Source organism: Tamandua tetradactyla, chromosome 7 (genome assembly GCF_023851605.1).
Source record: "Tamandua tetradactyla isolate mTamTet1 chromosome 7, mTamTet1.pri, whole genome shotgun sequence".
NCBI lineage: Eukaryota > Metazoa > Chordata > Mammalia > Pilosa > Myrmecophagidae > Tamandua > Tamandua tetradactyla.
The window spans coordinates 63,864,837-63,884,723 of record NC_135333.1 but is presented as its reverse complement, the minus strand read 5'-3'; the positions used below and the strand labels follow the sequence as shown (position 1 = coordinate 63,884,723).

General features: G+C 41.6%; 1 protein-coding gene and 1 long non-coding RNA gene across 3 annotated transcripts in view; one reads left to right on the top strand and one right to left on the bottom strand.

Annotated features, from left to right (window-relative positions):
* The window catches only part of NINJ2 (ninjurin 2), a 113,911-nt gene extending 109,751 nt beyond the window's left edge, over positions 1 to 4,160 (bottom strand). The window contains exon 1 of one of the 2 annotated variants that reach the window (XM_077169644.1): positions 4,014 to 4,160. In XM_077169644.1, coding sequence (XP_077025759.1) covers positions 4,014 to 4,046 — 33 coding nt within the window. In that variant the 5' untranslated portion in view covers positions 4,047 to 4,160. The remainder of the gene's footprint in view (positions 1 to 4,013) is intronic. The other variant, XM_077169645.1, reaches the window with a different exon arrangement.
* The window catches only part of LOC143691331 (uncharacterized), a 35,077-nt gene extending 16,162 nt beyond the window's left edge, over positions 1 to 18,915 (top strand). The window contains exons 2-4 of the long non-coding RNA XR_013179471.1: positions 9,637 to 9,805; positions 17,042 to 17,137; positions 18,276 to 18,915. This is a non-coding gene — a long non-coding RNA (uncharacterized LOC143691331). The remainder of the gene's footprint in view (positions 1 to 9,636; positions 9,806 to 17,041; positions 17,138 to 18,275) is intronic.
* The last annotated feature ends 972 nt before the right edge of the window (positions 18,916 to 19,887 follow it).

The window sequence follows — 19,887 nt, the reverse complement described above, 5'->3', positions numbered from 1 at the left end:
TTACCTCCACTCCCATAGTGTCCTAGCTGTCTCTTGTACTCATTTCTACCTTGAATTTGCATTATGTACTATTCTTAGTTCCCCTACTAGACTATAAGCTCTCTATCTTCATATCTCTGTCAACAACCAACATAGGTGGAACAAAAGGGGCAGAATGCTGAATCTATCTGCATAATAGGAGGTCTATAAGTAGAGGAGTTTCATTTGGAAGGAAGCAAGGCTGTGGTCTTGAGTTCCACATTTGGGGATAGGGTTGCAAACTGGTTGAATGGGAAAGAAAAGAATTTTCCTTGACCCATCATATATACGAATTCCGGGAGCTGGGGACAGGTGGAAAACTAAAACTCCAAAACCTGGGAGTTGAGTAGTCTTAGCGTCCAGTAGGGCTTCCACTGAAGACAGGGAGAACAGTGCCTAACTCCTCCAAGAAGTCATCCCAAATCCCTATTTCCTTTATCTATCTATCTATCTAATCTCTCTCCCTATAGCTATATCATCTATCATCTATCTACTACAAATGATGTTCATGCTTTTATGGGAGGAGAGGAAAGTGGGGGGTGGGGGAGGTGGAGTAGAGCGGGGAGGTGAGGGATGGGGCATGCCATAAAGCGGGAGTAGTTCCAGGCTTTTCATTCATAGAGGCAACCTGCTGTGAGCACTGTGCGTCCTTCATTTTTCATCCTAGCGTACCACTACCAGCCATCCCACTCTGAGGTTCTGACCTGGGGAAACACCTGCTAGGAAATTAATATATCTTAAATTGGAGTTTCCCAAACTTCAGATGTACTAAGTTCATTATTTCAGTGTCTTAGAGAAATGAAAGCAGCAATATGCACACTCGCGTACTCCGGGCTTCCTTTCATCCAACCACACTTCTGAACAGTTTAAGACACAGGTAGTTATGGAAACTGGGTGTACCCATGTCATGTGGAAGATCTGCAGAAAGCATTAAAACACACAGTGCCATTTACTTTTGCCTCATCCTAAGCAATAACCTCCTTGAAATCACAGATTTGATAGATTAGTTATGTCCTTTCCTAATACATAAAAGTGATTAAAAATTATATAAAGTATTATATAGAATATGAAATGAGAAAATAAAAAATTGTCAGCTGTTGGTATACCTTTATGACCCACTAGTAGTAATTGTACCACATTTTGGGGAAACGCTGTTTTAAAGGAGCAGTTTCTTTATATTGTGGTTAAATGTGTCTATTCCTTCCATGCAACTATACGCTTCCCGAGGTCAGGGACTCTATTTATTCAGTACTTAATATAATGTTGAAGCGGAACAAAATTTTTCTTTCTTTGTTTTGTTTTTGTGATGGGTGAGTGATCAAGAGGAGTTAATCCAGGTACTTAACATAGGTGAATTTTTCTAGTTTTGTATTACTAAGGGGAGAACAATGGATACGTTATAGAAAGGTGCCTCAACTTAATAAAAATACTGTCCCACTTTTATTTGAACTTGAGCTTAAGTAACTCACTCACATATTTTCTACCTGACCTTCCTGGGATGAGCAACACATTTACATGTTTAAGAATTACTTTTGGGCTATAAAACAAGGCAAAGTTATTTGGTCATGCAGAAATTCAACCCACTAGAATAATCTCATAGCTCCCTTTCTTGAACTGAGGTAACTATTCTATACCTAGGAGCAGAGAGTAAAATACATAGTCATTGATCAGTAAATATTAGTTGAATAAATAGATGAAATGGTTTGGCTACAGTCAATAAATCTTCCCCACCCTTGGGAAACAATCAAAGAAAAGGGGTAGAGAAATTAATATTTATTCAGTACATAATACACGAGGGCATATGTATATATATATGTATATATATATATATATATATATACACACATACCATGTAAGGAGAAGGTAAAATTATGCCTCTAGGGGACAGTTGTCTTCACCTGTTCTTAACCGAAGCTGGCTTTGTCTCAAAAGACCTCAGTTCCTCAGTTCTCAGAAGCATCCAAGACCTAATTTAAGTTAGAGGTCTGGACAGAAAGTTGTGGAAACTTTTGGAAAAGCTTTTAGCCAACCAAATGAGTAAATGAGCAAATGAAAGTGACAAAGAAGATCCCAGAATATACCAGTAGATGAGAGAATAGCTTTAGTGATGGAAAGAAAAGTACCCTTACACTTCAGTTATCTGCTAAAGAGAGACATTTATCAAGGACTGGTCAGTCATTTTCCTCCTTCTTTTTCCCACCTACCTCTTTCCTTCTGCACTTTTCTTCACACTCAAAATCCTTAGTCTATGATTCAGGATTCTTTAACCCACCATCACATGAGAAACTTTCGAAGAAAAGCGATACTATTTCTGTAGCAATCAAGGTCCAAAGGGGGCAAGAATGGGGTGAAGTGAAAAGAGAGGGCAGTCCAGGAACAAAAGCCCTGGCTTGGAGTCCTGGCTGTCAGGACCTCTTACCGCCCCTCTCTAACTTATGTTTTCCTTAACTCATTCATTCAACAGATATTTTCCGAGCACTCACTGTGTACCAAGCGCTGCTGTGGGCACTAGGAAAACAGCCCTGAATAAGACAGAGAAGGTCCTGCTCTAATGGACCTTGTGTTCTAGGGCGAAAGACAGACAATAAACAATAAGCAGACAATGTCGCTTCCAATGGTGAGCGCTGCTATGGAAGGAAGGAAATGTGAGAAAGACAGTCTGGGGATAGGAGAGGGTTTCTACACAGGACTTGGGTAAGGCAGGTCTCTCCAAGGGAGTAACATTTGAGCTGAGATATGAAAGACCTAGGAGGAGCCAGGCAGGGCAAAGGGATCAGCAAACTCTGAGATGGGACCACAGCTGGGGCTGGATGAGTATCAAGGAAAATAACACTGGAGATGCAGTGGTGCTAGGTTTTGACACAGGGCTCTGAGTAATCCTAGAGGTTACCTGATGGTGTCTCAGGCAGCTGCCAGGGGTGAGGAGCTAAGGGTAAAGTCTCTACCAGGCTCCCACCAGCCTGCCCAACCCAAACACACATGTATGTGTGCTCACACATGCACACATACTTACATGCACATGTGCACACATACACACATACACGCATGCACACATGCACACATACACACATGCACACGTGTACACACTCTGTCTCAATAAAGTACCTTCTCTTGCTGTTTAAGATTTTGTTTGAAGAACAGTTTCTATAAACTAAACTGGTTGATCTCAAAAGTCCTTGTGCAATCTTAAATTGTCCAATACTGAAAAGTTAGCATAAACTTCTGGGATCACTAGAGGTTCGCTTCTCCTCTATTCAATTGACAGGAGAGGTGCTAATTCCAGGCACCTGGCCCTCTTCTTGCCCTCATGTTCCCCTCCCTTCCCTGCAGTGGTGAATAGGAACCTCTGAAAGTAGCCCGATGCCTTCCAAGCCCGTCCTAGGGATGAAGGGGCGCACATTTTTGCTTCTTCTAGTGGATTGTACTAGTTTCCTTTCCCTGGACTGTTGAACGAGACACTTTCTGTCCCACACAGGAGAACTTTGTGAAGAGAGCCGAGGAATGGCTCCAGTTTTTTCTAACCAGTGAAATGCAAAGTTGGCTAGCCGCCTCTCCTCCTAACCCCAAACTCTTATCTTTCCTTCTTCCAAAGAACCCCGCCCCCACCCCCACTCCCAGAAGCTCTCAAATACTTCTCTACTGTCCTGGGGTTTGGGGAAAGCCGCTGCGTAGAATGTGGAATCATTTTCTGGTAACATAAATCTAATTAGCTCTTTGACTGACAAGAGGAAGCAGAGGCCAAGAGGGATTAAAACAATCCGTTTCTCACGGATTTCAAAACTAGTGAAGACGCAGACAGGGAAACAGAGAGAAAGAGAATAAAGAGGCATAGCACGGGTAAGGTGGCGGAGGGAGCATTTGAAGAAAGGGGGATGAATGAGAAAGAGAACAGGGATGGGGAGAGGGGAGAGAATATCCAGACACCCAAGTATTAATCCTTGCTTCCCCCAGCTTCCACTCCGCTTCCAGTTTCCCTCTCCTCAATAAGAACTTACTTGGAGGTCGATGACTTCTCTCTCTGATTCCATCCTGCTGCCCTCTAATCTCTCTCCACACGCCCCAGGCGCTGGTAGCAGACTGCGTGGGCTACGCCAGGCTTTGCAGTCTGAGTTTCTGCCCTTTCTTTGGGTGGGAGAGAGCACACAGCTGGCAGGACAGACCTGCTATTCATCCATCTGATGTGGGATGCCCGTCTTGGCCTGGGCCCCTGGGGGAAGCGGACACACTCATACAAGTGCAAGCCTGTGTGTGTGCACATGTGTGCGCTCCAGGGGGTGGCATGTGGTGTGTTGAGAAGTGGCTATCTGTGTTGATTGTGACAGCATCGTTTTCTCCCCGGGCTCCAAGATCCCGCTGGAGCCAATTGAGGTCACCCAGCCTGCTTGGAGCTGGTAGCTTCTCTATTGGCAAAAAACCCCTCCTTTATCGAGGAAATCGAAAAACAGCCTGAGGACACTGTCTGACTTCACTTACTGTTCTTCAGTTACTGTTGCTAAGTGGGGTTCCCACTTCCCAAAGATGGGATGGCCTCCAGCACATTCCCAGGACTGAGGCTTAAGGGGCTTCTGTTCTTTTCCTCTCCTTCTATCCCTGAAAGTTAAAATGTATATAGTTTACCTAATAGGCTCCAAAGCACAAGCCTTATTAAAGTGAGTAAATGCTACATTTTTTGTTGACGAGTTGGTTGCTACCCTCAACTTCTCCCTTGATTAGTCAGGGAGGGTGGAAGAAAAAGTACCTTTGAACCTTGTTAATGCAAGTAGCCATTTTCTCTGTGTTAAAATAAAACTACCAGCAGTGAGTGTTTTTTGGGGAAGTTTTTCTTTCTCCTGTTTACCTTAGAGCCTAAAACTCTTCTGGCTTGTTCCTGAATCTAGTTTTAGACACATGATTATGTGTGTGTGTGTGTGTGTGTGTGTATGTGGGTGGGTGTGTTTGAGTGTGTATGAGGGGAGGGAAGGGCTGGGGAATAATCCAGGTCAGAATTTAAAGAGATAGGGGGAAAAAAGGAGTAGAAGATTTATAAATGTACTCTTACCAACCTATGAAAAAGAGAGAGAGAGAAAGAGAGGTAATTTCTTTATTTCTATTAAATGATCTAATGACTTTGTAAGTCTCTGCCCTGCTGGAAAGTGGCATGCTGGAGAGTTGAATTCTGGTTGAGGACTATATGGTAGTTAGTCTCATCTAATAATTTAAATGGGAAGCACTCAGTAGAGTTTAGATACAGTGCTACATCTGACTGATTTCTACCCCACCTAGGTGCATGAGGAAGGTGTGTGGCTTACCTAATGCCTGAGGCATGAGGACAGGTTCATGGATGCTCCCTGTTAATTTCTGCTATACCCTCTCTCAGCTCTCTCGAGGGTGTGGCCCGTGAGACCTTATAACGCTCATGTGGAGCCACTTCGAAGATGACCCCTGGAAACTCTCCTACCAGATGCTGTTAGCGCTCCTCTTCCCCCCCACACACATGTGATAGTGGCTAGAAAAAGGCAGACCCAGCCCCACGCCTGGCAGAGTTTGCTCTGCAGTGACTGCTCCAGGTTAGTGGAGGGGCAGCCTTGGGGTGATCTCCTTGCAAGCTCCAAAATGGGAGTGAGATATGGAGCCCACTCTGCTCAGCGTTCCTTCCCTCCATCTCCCAGTAACATCCACCCGTGTAACACCATGACCTGACGGGCACTGAGCACCCGAACACACACTCGTTTATTTAACCCTTATAACAATTCTGAGTGTAGATACAACTCTTCTGTTTACGGATGAGAAACAGAAGCCCAAGGGTGAAGGGAGATTTGAGCCCAAGCAATCTGGATTCAGAGTCCATGCCCTTATCCACAATTCTGGCTCGGAGGAAAGAGATTGGGACACAGGTCTGAGTACATGTCTTTTTCTCTGCTTTACTTCTGCAGTAACTACCATAAGCCAGGGTCAGAGGAGGTGGATTTTTTCTTCTTTCTTTTCCTGTTTGTTTGGGGTCCACCTCATGTGGAACTCCAGGATAATAATTCAAAGGAGAATTAAAGGAATTTAGAAAGTCCTCTTTCTCAGCAAAGACTTACTATCTAGAATATTGTCTTGCTGAAAAGCCTTATTTTGTATGTCAGAAACAAATTATTAGCTATTTATTTCTCTTTGCATTCCTCTTGTGACCATCTCAATCCTCCCTTAGATAACATGGATGTATCTGGCTGAAAAGAGGGAAAATCAAAATAAGAAAAGCACCTGAAAAAAAGAATCCCTAATAACAATACAGTGCTTTTAAAAGGAAACAACTGTAATTGATTATAATAATGGCTTTGGTTTGGCAAAATCTTTCTGGATATGGATTTAAACTTAAAAAAAATTTTTTTTTGCACGGGTGGGCACTGGAAATCAAATCCAGGTCTCCAGCATGGCAGGCGAGAACTCTGCCTGCTGAGCCACGTGGCCTGCCCTATTTCCCCACTTTGAAGCATCACTTGAAGTAAACAGCAAGCAGGAGCTGGAAAGTGGCTTATCTACCTGGTCACACTGTGACTGTAGACCAAGGGTCAGTCAACTTTTTCTGTGAAGGGCTGGACAGCAAACATTTCAGCCTCTGTGGACCTTGTAGCAACTGCTCAACTCATTGCAGCATGAAACCAGCCAGGGACAATAAGTAAATGAAGGAGTGTGGCTGTGTTCCAGTAAAGCTTTATTTACAACAACGGATGATGGGCCAGATTTGGCCCCACAGGTCAGAGTCTGTTGACTCCTGCTCTGGGTTATAAGTAGAAAGAGAATCTGAGTTCTAATGATCACAACCGTATCATCCGATCTTCCAGACCATGTCTTTCAAGCCCCATTCCCTCTTGTGGGGTGGGTAACAGCTGAGCCTCTACTGCATGGGTGAGATGTTAAGCACTGTGAGACACAAAGGAATGAAACACAGGCCTTCGGGAAACACATGTCTGGACAGTTGAGCTCTGTGAAGGGTGCTTCTGACCTTTGGCTGTGGGTACTGAAACCATTTCTACACAGAGGGTGTTAAATCTAGATGGGAAAGATTTCCATTGTTTTTTACCGCTAAGTTGATATTTGTGGTGTGAAGAACAAGGGACATTTTTAGGGAAACCATCTCTTAGGAAGGATGTTTTTGTTTCGGTTTCTTTTTTTTCTTTTACATGGGCAGGCACCGGGAATTGAACCTGGGTCTCCAGCATGGCAGGTGAAAACTCTGCCTGCTGGGTCACCGTGACCTGCCCGGGAAGGATGTTTTTGAAAACACACTTGAACTTAAAGATGTTGTGTAAATAAATAGTCAGAGCCCTTCAGAAACTGGTCATGGAACCGGGGTCACAATGAAACCCTAGGGTTTCTAACCCCCCAAGTCCCCACCCCCAAGAGCGAAGAGTTGTAGACCACCAAAGAAGCCAGCAGTAAGACGATACGTTAACGTTGAGGAGTGGGAGAAGCCCTGGGTGAGAAAGAGCCAGGTGACCTGGGTTCCACTGTGTGCCTGGTGTGTGCCCTTAGGCAAATCGCTTAACCTCTCTAGGTCTTAGGTCCCCCCCTGCAAAAAGTGAAGGTGTCAAATTAGGTGATTCCTAAAATCCCTCCAGCTCTGAAATTCTGCTTCTCATGTGTGTTTTTATTAAACACTTTCTCTGTCAGTATGAGAGTTCACATTCATGCCTGAATTTTAGTATGTAAAGAAGAAGGAATTGGACACACGTTCTTTATTCAAATAGAGCAGAAAGAATCCACTACCTTTAATTTAATTTTACCAATAAAACCCTCCCTAAGGGAATATTTCTAGAATTAGAATTTTGTCTTAGGGAAAATTACCTCGGTCTCTAACCTCTGCTAGTGAAGACTAGGCAGGGTAGCACACTACAAGCTACAGAAGGAAAATAAACACAACTTCAGAACATGCTTACAAACTCTTTTATGTGCATTACATGTTAACTTGGTCAGTTCTAAGCTCACTGCCCCAGGAATCCTGGAGCCAGGATGGACGGGAAGAGGAAGCTTTCTGGGCATCTGTGGACTGAACTGTACACTGCCAGGACTGGTGAGGGGTCCAGGCTGGCCAAATGGATAACTAAGAATTAGATTGGGTGACTCTGGATCAGCACTGCCCAATAGAACTTTCTGGAATGATGGAAATGTTCTATATTTTCGCTGTCCGATATAGTAGCATTAGCCACACGTGGGTATCACTTGAGCATATGAAATGTGGGTATCAATTGAGCATATGAAATGTAACTAGTGGAACTGAGGTTCTTAATTTTTAATTTTATTTACCTTTAGTAAATTACATTTAAATGGCTAGTAGCAACCCTATTGCACAGTGGAACTCTATACCAAAATTATATTAAAAACATTGCTTGGCAATGGTCTTTACATCTCTAACACTTCCATTTTGGCCACTCTTCTCTTGATACAAGCTCATCAGGCATACAGCTCTTGTGGGAAGGCCCCATGAGGCCTGGGGACGCTCTTGGTTGTGGTAAGTAAAATTCCCCTTGTTCTTTCACATTCAGGGTAGGGGGATTTTAACAGTGACTCACTGTTCAATGAATGATTAATACCAGAGCCTCCCTCACATTGATGAAGCCAAAAGGTACCTGGTGGCAGTGAGGGAGGGAGTGGGTAATAGCTGATCTCTTCTTAGCAGTAGGACAGAGAGAGAAATCAGTGGTTTCAACACTTTTTAAAAGCAGGAAAACTCTGGTCTCAAATGAAATCTTATGTAAAAATTGCTCACAGAAAGACTGAAGTTATGCTGCTGGGATCCTGGTGTTATACCCACCTCTGTCCCCTGCCCCTCCCTCTATTTTCTAAACCAGCCCTTAAAGCACCTCTTGGGAACCACTGGAATTCTGGGCGGATGGCATGGTTTATAAACTTCTAAGGGCCCTAGGGTATGTCATAAGTCACACAGCCACACGTTACACAAAGTTGTGTGACTTTTTAAAGCAACATTTTTTTTAAGATCCTTAGTGCAGATTCTTTTGTTGGTGGCGGTGGTGCATTGGTCTGGAAATGGAACCTGAGTGTCCCGCCTGGAAGGCGAGCATTCTACCACCGAACCACCCATGCATGTTTGAAGTAACATTTTAAAAAGAAGAAGATTTTAAACGCACAATCAAACCTTGGTCACTTACGCCAGCAGGAAATGGGATGGTGGTCCCGGGGCCTTTTTACTGACAAAGTATTCTTAGTAGAGAGTCTGGGGGTCACTCTTGCATCATTTCCCGAAGAGGTCAGGGACTCTAGGTGGGGCAGGGAGGAAAAAGGCCAGAAGGCACCTGGGGGAGTGGGTGAAAGGTGTGGAAGGAGAGGAGAGGCCGTACAGAGGGCTCCGGGAGGGGGCGGGGCCGGGGACGGGGAGACAGGAGGCTCAGCAGGGGAGTTCTCAATAGAATCTGGAAACCAGAGCTCAGAGACTCAAAAAGCCCTCACAGATGGAGGTACCAGTCCAACCACTTCATCTTGCAGATGACAGAAACAGCTTAGTGGTGAAGGAGGAATTAGAGGCTAAGTTTCCTGGTTACCCCGTTAATCACACAGATGTGTCCAGGTGAACGTGCGTGTCTAACAACTAACATGTAAACACTTGCTTATAATCTCCTATTTTTGTACATATTTTAGTTCGTCTGATGCTTCTAACAACCCAGTCGCAATTTACAGACGAGCAAACTAAAACCAAACTGTTGGGGATTGAATCACGTCTCCCACAAAAGGCTAACCAGAAGGTATCAACCCGAGAGGAAGCAAGTCTTCTAGTTTCTGAAACCATGAGCCAGTACATTTCCGTTGTGTAAGTCAACCCATGTTATGGTGCTTGTTTCAGCAGCCGAGAAACTAAAACACACAGTGACCCACCCAAGCCCACACAGCTAGCAGGTCGTGGAGCCAGAGTTCAATTCAAGATTTCTGCTTTCCAATGCTTTCTCTTTTCTCCGTGTGCTACTACTTAACACCCCACCCCACCCCCACCCCCAAACGCCAGTGCAATCTACAGTAGGACATCACACACACACACCATTTTTGCTACCTGTGTAGTGGAGCTGAACAGGTTGTTACTGTTTATAACTCACTATCAACTAAGGAAACAGATTTCGTTTTGACTCTTGGTCCTGCTATTTACTAACTGTTTGCTTGAGCAAGTTACTTCACCTCTCTGAGCCTGCTCCTTCCTGTAGAGATGGGGATAATGGTGTCTAATTTATAAAGACTATTGTAGAGGATTGAATTAATTCAGATCATGGGTGTAAAGTCAATTCCCTGTCCAACACAGAGTGTGAATCACCATAAATGGAGCTGACATTAATATTATAAGCATAAGCCTGACTGTTCAACCCTCCTGAGTGTATCCCTTGTTCTCTAGCAGCAGCCTTGAGATCCATTAAAGATATTAGTTTAGAAGATTCACTGTGCTTCTGAAAAGTCCTTAAATTAAAAGTTTGGTGCTTAGAGGAGGAAACATTAGGTAAATCAGGGATAAAATGCTTGGACATTTTATCAAGCATTGAATCTTCACCATGGGCCACAGGACAAAAAAAGTTTCAGATTTGAACTATTCATCAAGAGAAATAGAAGGGGACGAGAAAGTATAGAAGGGAAAAATCAAAGTGTTGGGATGAGCTGCTACCTGAGCTACTGTGAAGGTGAATAAAAAAACCTTCTCAGTGGGCTTTTGTCAAAGGAGACCTCAATACTTTCTGTGTACTGTGGAATATCCTAAGCACTGATAACCTTTCTCCTTCACAATGTTTACCTTTGGACACCTTTGCAGAGGGTGATAAGGAGAAATTAAAAGCAGTAAAATTCCAGCATCCCCAATTTCTTCTTTGTGAACAGCCCTGGTGAAAAGATTTTGTGCCAAGGGCTCTCAGTTGCTTCTCTGCCAACCAACCTCTTGCTCTGTTGATCCTACAGCATTTAGAGTCTGCTTAACACTGCTTACCTCACTATGTCATGTACATGTATGTCCTGACTAATTAGTCAGTAAGCCCCTTGAGAGCAGGGGACATGGCTTTTACCCCTGGACCTCCCGTAGCAGTGAGTCTGCACAGAAGAGCACATGGTGATATCCCAGGCTTCTGAGAGGACATCTATTCTGCACAGTAGGTTCCCCAATCCAAGTCCGAGGCCCAAAGAGATGCTTGTTAGAAAAATGTGGGTAACTCAGTGAGTACAGCACAGACCTGGAAGTACAACTTCCTGAGCTTTGTCATAATGTGCTATCAATTGCTACGTGATCTTAGGTGAGTCATTTCCGATCTGTTACCTGGGTCTCATGCATCTGTAAAATGGAGAGAACAGTTTTACAGACTAACATGTATATGCTTATTTTCCCCCGATTATAAAAGTAATGCATGCTCATCATAGAAAATGTAGAATGCATGGAAGAATAAAGGTGAAAATAAAAATCACCCTTTAAAAACTACCCACAGATGAGCAGTTAACATTTTCGTTGATTGCTTTTCAATCTTTTCCCTGTGTGTGTGTTTTCACAGGACCAGCTGCATAATTTATAGGGCTCAGTGCGAAATAAAAATGTGGGGCCCCTTGTTAAAAAATTATTAAGAGTTTCAAGACAGCAACAGCAGAGTGTTAGACCAAGTGTGGAGAGCCTCGTGCAGTTGCACAGGTCATGCCCGCATGAAGTTGGCCCAGTATACTTCCTCTTCAGAATCATGATAAAATCATTTATGAGTGCTATGTATCAAGTGCTTTACTTACATTACACTTAATTTACTACGACTTCCCTAAAATAAATGTCATTCTTCCCCCATCCCCTCCATCTTGCCAATAAAGAACTGGGGATCTGAAAGTTTAGGCAACTCACCCGAGTTCACATAGCTAGTGTGTGGCAGAAACAGTTTTCACAGCTCAGCCGTCCTGGTTGCATATCCACGCTCTCTCCCTAGCAGCTTACAGCCTCTCATTTGTACTTTATAAATTTGCAAAAATTTTAAATAAAATTAAGATGATGCTGTGCAAAGATTATGCTATATATAAATACTGCATTCTTGTTCTCTTTGTATCATGTCCCACCCCTACCCTTGTTATTAAATATAGGAGAAAAATAATGGTTGTTTGTGAGCAATAGTGAAGTCCCACGTGACGAAACGTTGAGAATGACTGCATTGCAAAAATTACATTAAACACAAAACTCCAACACCAGGGAGCCAGAGCAGGCATCGATGGTCAGTGGAGACTTGCCAAAGGCTAAACTGGGGCTTTAATCCGGCCCCACCCCCTCCATAAATGGAATTTAAACATCTCATTCTTCCTGCTCAGAATGTTCTCCCCATTAAAAAGTGCATATCTTTTTTTATTATTATTTTTTATTTTTATTGAACACTCTTCACACACCTACATTCCATACGTGGTGTACAATCAATGACTCACAATATCATCACATAGTTGTGTGTTTGTCACCATGATCATTTTTTAGAACGTTGCATCACTCCAGAAAAAGAAATTAAAAAAGAAAAAAGAAAAAACTCACACATGCCATACCCCTCACTCCTCCTTCTCATTGACCACTAGAATTCCCATCACCCAATTTATTTTACCCCTTATCCCCTCATTAGTTATTTATTTACTTTTAATCCATATAAAAAGGGCAAATCTTTGAATATCTCCAACATCCAAGGAAATTTTTATAAATTTTCTTCCTACAATTTGTAAAATGAAAGCAATAGGTTTTTTTTACAAGCATAAATAATGTTATATTGAATATTATTTTTCAACCTCTCTCTTAGATACACATTCACCCCCACACAGTACTCATACCCTTATAGATACTCATGCCACCTTCCCCACTTTCCTTGAAATCACCAACCTACCTGTTTGAAAGCCAGTTCGAAAGCTAATATTAAAAACCCTACTGTACAGTGAAGGGGAGGGGTAAGGGGTATGGTATGTATGAATTTTTTTCTGTTTTCTTTTTATTGCTTTTTCTGAATTGATGCAGATGTTCTAAGAAACGATCATGATGATGAATATACAACTGTGTGATGGTAGTGTGAGTTGTTGATTATATAACAAGAACGGAATGATCATATGATAAGAATGTTTGTGTTCGTATGTGATTATGTATCATAAATAAAAAAATTAATTAATTAAAAAACAAAACAAAAAAACCTTACTATGCAGTACTCCAGACTTGGGGACATTTACCTAATCTCTCCATGTCTCAGTATCCACTTCTGCAAAAAGGAGCTCATAAGAGCCACTTCAACAGTGCAGTGAAGAAAGGCCCTAACAGGCCTTTCCCAAAACTGTGTATTCCTGAGCCAAGAGCCAAGGGTAGGTCATTGAAAATTAGAAGTTCTTTGGAGGACTTCATTCCTCCAAGAGAACTGCAACCATTTTTACAGTCCCTACGATCTAGGGCTCAGGATGGGGGAAGAGAGGAACAATGCTTTCCTCTATACATGCTTCCTTCTACATGACCTTTTTTTTTTCTCTGTGGTTCAGAGGAAGACAGAGTGCAGTTACCTTTTAGGGGAAATCAAAATTACAAAACGCGACCACAGCCTCAAGAAGGGAGATGCACTCATGTGGTTGTGTGTCCCTGAAGTCAGCTGAGACTTGGGGAATACAAGTGATTGAATTAGAGACACAAGTCTCAGGTCAGTTTCTTCTTTAAACATTTCTGCTGACATCACCTTGCTCACAGAAGGTGAGGACGTTGGGGCAGGAAAAATCCTTCCTCACCTGGTATCATTTCCACCTATCAAAATGCATCTTTCTAGATGCTCTTGTGCTCCTTGCTTGTGAGCACTCAATCCAGTGTTGTAGAAAGAGACTTAATAAGATTATCAGACTTCAGATGTGTACAGTGCATGTACAAAGAGTTTCCCTTAAATCGCTGTCTCCCAAGGATTCCCACACAAATGTCACCCCACGTCTATCACAATGAACAAGGAAGGGGCAGGAATGGCTTGGGTCCATGCTGTATGGCTCTGGCACTCTTCTCTGTCATGGGCACCCTTCCCAACCTTTCTCCCTCGGCTTTTTGCCAGCACTTCTCTGAGCCCTTTTCTCATTCATCATAGCAAACCTGAATAGGGAACTTCAGCATTTACCCAGTGCTTTTGCATGCAGCTCTATGCATCACCCTCGTTTCACAGATGAGGCTGAGTGGCTTGCCCATGGTCAGACTTGAGTCAGCAGCAGAGCCAAGGTTTACACTAGAGTTGTTTTTACATCCATTCTCCTGGTATGCTCCTTCACTCCCCCAGGCATAAAAGCCTCCTATTCCAGGACACCCTTAAACTTTGCTTACACTTCTCCGTCACCAGTTTATTTTTTCTATTCTCTCCAGCCACAGCATGTGGTCACCGCCTTCCCCATCCTTGGTAAGCCTGCTTGCAGTTTTCTTGCATTTTCCAATTTACTTTGAAAAGCTTACAAATGGGAAAGACCCTTACATTTTTCTGCCTTTGACTCCATCCCGCCGCACCCCCACTGTAGGTGAATACCTACTTGAGAGACTGAGAATCCTCATAATCATGGTGGGTTACATTTCAGCTTTGGTTCCCATTATAAGTTTTGAATTATCAATACAGGATAAGTATATTATAGAATATTTGGAGAGTGGCGAAAAGGAAGAGGAAAAAATACTATGAATAACTTCATGATCCCAATACACCCACCCCTATGTGTAGTCTATTTTTTTTCTTTTGCATGGGCAGGCCCTGGGAATCAAACCTGGGTCTCCAGCATGGCAGGCGAGAACTCTCCCTGCTGAGCCACCATGGTCCACCCATAATCTATTTTAATAATTATGCTTTTAGAAAAACTTGGCTGTCCACTTACTCCTATAAGGAGCATACCATTTTTGCACATAGAATGTCTTTTAAGCTAATGTTCCCTTTTCAAGACACTACTGCCAATTCACAAGCACAGAGTACCATTGACAGCTCAACATTGGTTTTTTAGAATATGTCCACAAATCCAGTCTCATTTAAAGGGCTGGGTCAGCTTATTTTATTTTATTTTTAATTTTTATTGATAAAACCAAGCAGCATACAAACACGGAACATTCTTAACATATGAACATTCCATACTTGGTGTGCAATCAATGGCTCACAATGTCACCACATAGTTGTATATTCATCACCATGACACTTGCATCACTCCAGAAAATGAAATAAAAAGAAAAAAGAAGAAACTCATACATACCATATCCCTTACCCCTCCTTCTCATTGACCACTAGTATTTCCCTCTTGGGTCAGCTTATTTTAGACAGTTCTGTTGCCCATTGTGTCAAAGAAACCCTCTATGATGAGGGCATTTGCACTTGCTGATATTTGGGTAACAATAACTGTGCTTAACCAAACACAGCCTAGTCTAGATCTGGCCATTCAAAAGTTCCTTGCAAATTAAGCAAGTTCAGAATACATCATATGTTCAGGGAAGGGGTCACTTTGAGATAGAAGGAAAATTGACATGATACATGTATATAAAATACACTTATATATATATATATATTTTGGGGGGGGGTGGTACATGGTCCGGGAAGTGAACCCAGGTCTCCCACATGGAAGGCAAGCAGTCTACCACTGAACCACCCGTGCACCCACCTATATATTTAGTAGAATTCTTTGTAGCTTGGCTTAAAATTTGCCTAGGTTTAGATATGTAGATGTCTCAAGTCTTGCAATTGACACACAAATATTGATTGATGTGACATTAGTGGTGGTGGCGGTGGAGAAATGAGTAGGTAGAAGATATGCTAGAATCATCGGGGGATGGCCACATATGTGACAAACAAAGCATTAGATCCAGAATACACAAAGAATTCCTATAAATCAATGGGAGAAATAGAAACAATCCCACAGAGAAAAGGGCAAAGAAATTGAATGGCTAGTGCACATAAAAAGAAACCTAAATGGGCCACAGCGGCTCAGCAGGTGGGGTTCTTGCCTGTCATGCTGGAGATCTGGGTTCGTTTCCCGGTGCCCGCCCATGTAAAAGAAGCAAAAAAAGAAACCCAAATGGCCGAATATGAGAAAAGCCTCCACTTCACTGGTAATCAAGGACATACAACTTAAAAACAACGAGATACTATTTCATGCCTATCAGATTGGCCAAAAGTAAAATATCTGACATAGATGTGATATAGATCTTTGAAAACAAGGACTCATATACATATCTGATGTAATTGTAAGTAACAAGGTCCATTTTGGAGAACAATTTGGTGTGTTGTATAGAAAAAAAAGTCTATATCCTATCACTTCGAAATCCACTTTTGGATGATATTCCAGATATTCTCAATGGGAGTTCCTCATCTGAATCCCAGAACACAGAAAACTATTTGAGTGACTATTTCTCAGTTCTCTCAAGGATAGTATATCATTGGTATCATCCTAGATACACAGGTGAGAAGTTAATTCAGTACATACAGTGGTTGCATTATAACATTTGAGCTTGTTTCGAAAGACTTGAGAAAGACTGCCAGGGAGTCACATATATTAATAACACATTACTATTAGCAATGATAAAAAGTTATAAAAACTTTGGTCATTTGTAAGGGAATGGACAAATAAATTACAGTAAGTTATAGTATGAAATTTAATACAGTGGTTTAAAAACGATGATCCAGATCTATATGATTCAACAGATAAGTCTTAAAAACAAAATATTGGTTAAAAAAAAACAAATGTAGGATTTTATAAAAGTATGGCACATTAATGAATATTCTATAAAACACACAAAAATACTATATATTAATGTGTGAATGCTTGTATTAGTAGTAAAAATGGGGCCTAGATATGTATCAGATTCATGATAGTGGCTGCCTCTGAGAGGGGATGGAAATAGGTCTTGGGAGACAGGGGACTGTGGAAGTTATTGGGTCCGTTGTTGAATATATCTGGCTTTCCTTTCAGGCACTTGAAAGGATTGTACTTTCCCTTTTCTGAAGTTAAGCATGACCACATGATTTGCCTTGGTAAATAAAACGTTAGTGGTTGTATTACTTCCAGGTGGAAGATTTTCCAATTTACGGTGTTCTTTTTCCTTCTGCTGTAGTGACCAGCAATGTTTTAGATGGTTGCTGCTTCATCTGCCTGGGTCCTGGAGTGAAGACAACATACAGCAGAGTTTCCAACTGACAGTGAACATGAGGCATGATTGAAATAAGCCACTTTGTTGTTTTAAGCCACTTTGTTGTGGGATTGTATGTTATTGCAGTATAGCCTAGCTCATCCTAACTGATACAGGAATTTGAACTTTATCTGTAATTCTTCACTCCTTTTTTTAATTTTTAAGATCTAAAGGACATATGATTAAATGCTAACATTTGTTTACTTTTGAGTGGAGAGTACTCAAGTGTTATATTACCTTCACTATTTTTTGATAGTTTTTTTTTTTTTTTTTTTTGCATGGGCAGGCTACAGGAATCAAGCTCTGCCATTGAGCCACCATTGCACTGCCCTTGATAATTTTTTAAAGTTGTTTTCACAATAAATATTTGACAGCTGGGGGCAGGTTAATGTGGAAGGCATGTGTATTTTGGAAAAAAAAAGAAAAAGATGAATTTAATAGAATTTCCCACCTCATCCTTGATTTAAAAGGTAATGACATCATTTTATGGAAAGGGAAATTGAAGCCCAGAAATGCTAAGTATATTGCTGTTCATCAAAGAGCCACTAGGCCTTGCTATAATAATATTGAGTCCAATACAAGTTTGTTACAGCAAATAGTCCTGTGAAGATTTTCTGCATTTAGTATAAAGCTACTGTCCAGGACTCTATCCATTATGTTATACAATAGCCCCTAAGAGAAGGATTTTTGTGTACATTTTTTTTAAAAGGAATTTAGTTTCTAGAAAATCCCTCTCTTTTTTTTTTGTATGGGCAGGCACCAGGAATTGAACCTGGGTCTCCAGCATGGCAAGTGAGAACTCTGCCTGCTGAGCCACCATGGCCTGCCCATGAGCCACTGTGGCCTGCCCCTGAAAGTCTCTTTTTTATTGTGGATAATTGGTAGGCATCCACTTTTCTTTATCACTTGTTTCCCTTTTTATTCTGGTTGCCAGGAAGCTCAGAGACAAATAAACACGCAATAGTATGGTAGCCTTCCTGATTTGCTTCCTCTTACTTTAAGCAATCCTGATATTAAATTTATTGTATGTGTGCCTTTCATTTAGAGATATTCAATCCCCTTTGGAAATAAAAGTGAATAAATAAGCATGAATCTTCTCTTTATCATACTACCTCTTTTCAGAGTCTCCCCATTGACCATGCTTATGTCTCTCCTACAGCAAGGGAAACCTACCAACAGGAGAGAGCTGCTCAACAATCCTTAACATGGCCATTATGCTAAGTAAAATGAGTCTATCACCTGAGATGAGTCCTGATCTCCTGCATCATCATCAGTGTTGTAATAATGTTTTCTCTGTGTATATATTCTTGGTCTACTTCATATTTTTAAAGTAAATGTTTCCATGACTATCTCTTCCTTTCCTTCCCACACATTATTTTATATTAAACATCCAAATGAAAAACAGTGTCAAAATAATTCAAAGGGCTCAGTAATATATCTAACCTATAAATTAAAGCAAAGGAATCACTTAGTAGTGAAAAACAGCTTTGTGCCAGAAGCTAGGGTACCATGATTCTACTTCTAAGAATGCTGTGGTCCTTCACTGTACCAGCCGGGTGTACTTAGACATGAAAAAAAAAATGCTGTGGTCTTGCTTTGTGGCTTAGTTTCTCTAGGATTGGCTTCATTTCTGTACAGTGTAACATTTCTCCCAACTCTAATTTTCTATCAGTGTTCATTTTTGAAAATGAAAAATGATTTCTTTTCTGGCTTGTTGGAAGTTCTTAAAATAAAAAATAAGAAAAAAAAAGATTCAAAGAGCCAAATAAAAGAGTTGAAATATTACACATTAGCAAACATATGATCAACGACAGGCTGTAGATGAAATCAGCAACTCAGGCATGCAGCAAAGAGTACTACTGGGATGGAATCCTAGTTTCCAGGTTGGGACCAGGCTAACATGGGAGTGAAATTATTTTAGATCTGGTTACATTTTTATTTTATTTTATTTAGTTAGTTTTTTTTTTCTTTTGCGTGGGGAGGCACCGAGAAATGAACCCAGGTCTCCGGCATGGCAGGCGAGAATTCTGCCACTGAGCTACCATCACACCACCCTAGATAGGGTTATTTTGATGCATTCCAAGAGCAGCTTGATTTTCTAATGGAAAGGAATTAGAAGAGCGGCATTTGTGCTGATATGAACAACTAAGGCCCAGTTTCCCAAACTAGTGCTCTGAGGAACAGTGTTTTATGAGTTGCTTCAAAAAAAGGCAGGGAGGGAAGTTTATGTTCAAATCTGAGAAAATCAATATATGCTCTATTTTCTCTCTTGGACAATCACAATGCATATTAGCATATTAGACTGACAATTAAAGATTGAGAAGTCCTACAGAAAAGAAACAAAATTTTAACTTTGTTTAACCCACTGTTTACAAACTTATCTGCGCATGGCCCAATTTTCTACCTCCCTCCTATCAACACCTTCCACATCAGCTGGGGGAATGCCGTGCTAAGGCGATATCTTGGCCTCTGAATCAGGAGTTCTGGACTCTTTTTTGTGGTTCTGACACATCATTGCTGAGAACCAAGTCCGGCTTCTGTTTGAGACTTGAGTGTCCCACCTGGAAAATGAAGAAGACGACGCTTGTCCCAATTTAATAGGCGTGAGTTAAATAATGCCTATGAGGGCTTTGTATACCTTGAATGCTAGGTTCTGTAGAGACAACGTCATTGTGTCAGCCTTCTCAGCACAACAGTATAATAAGTCATATCATTAGATACTAAAGATCTGGACCTAGCAGACGATCCACACTGTGTTTTCCCTCCTGGTC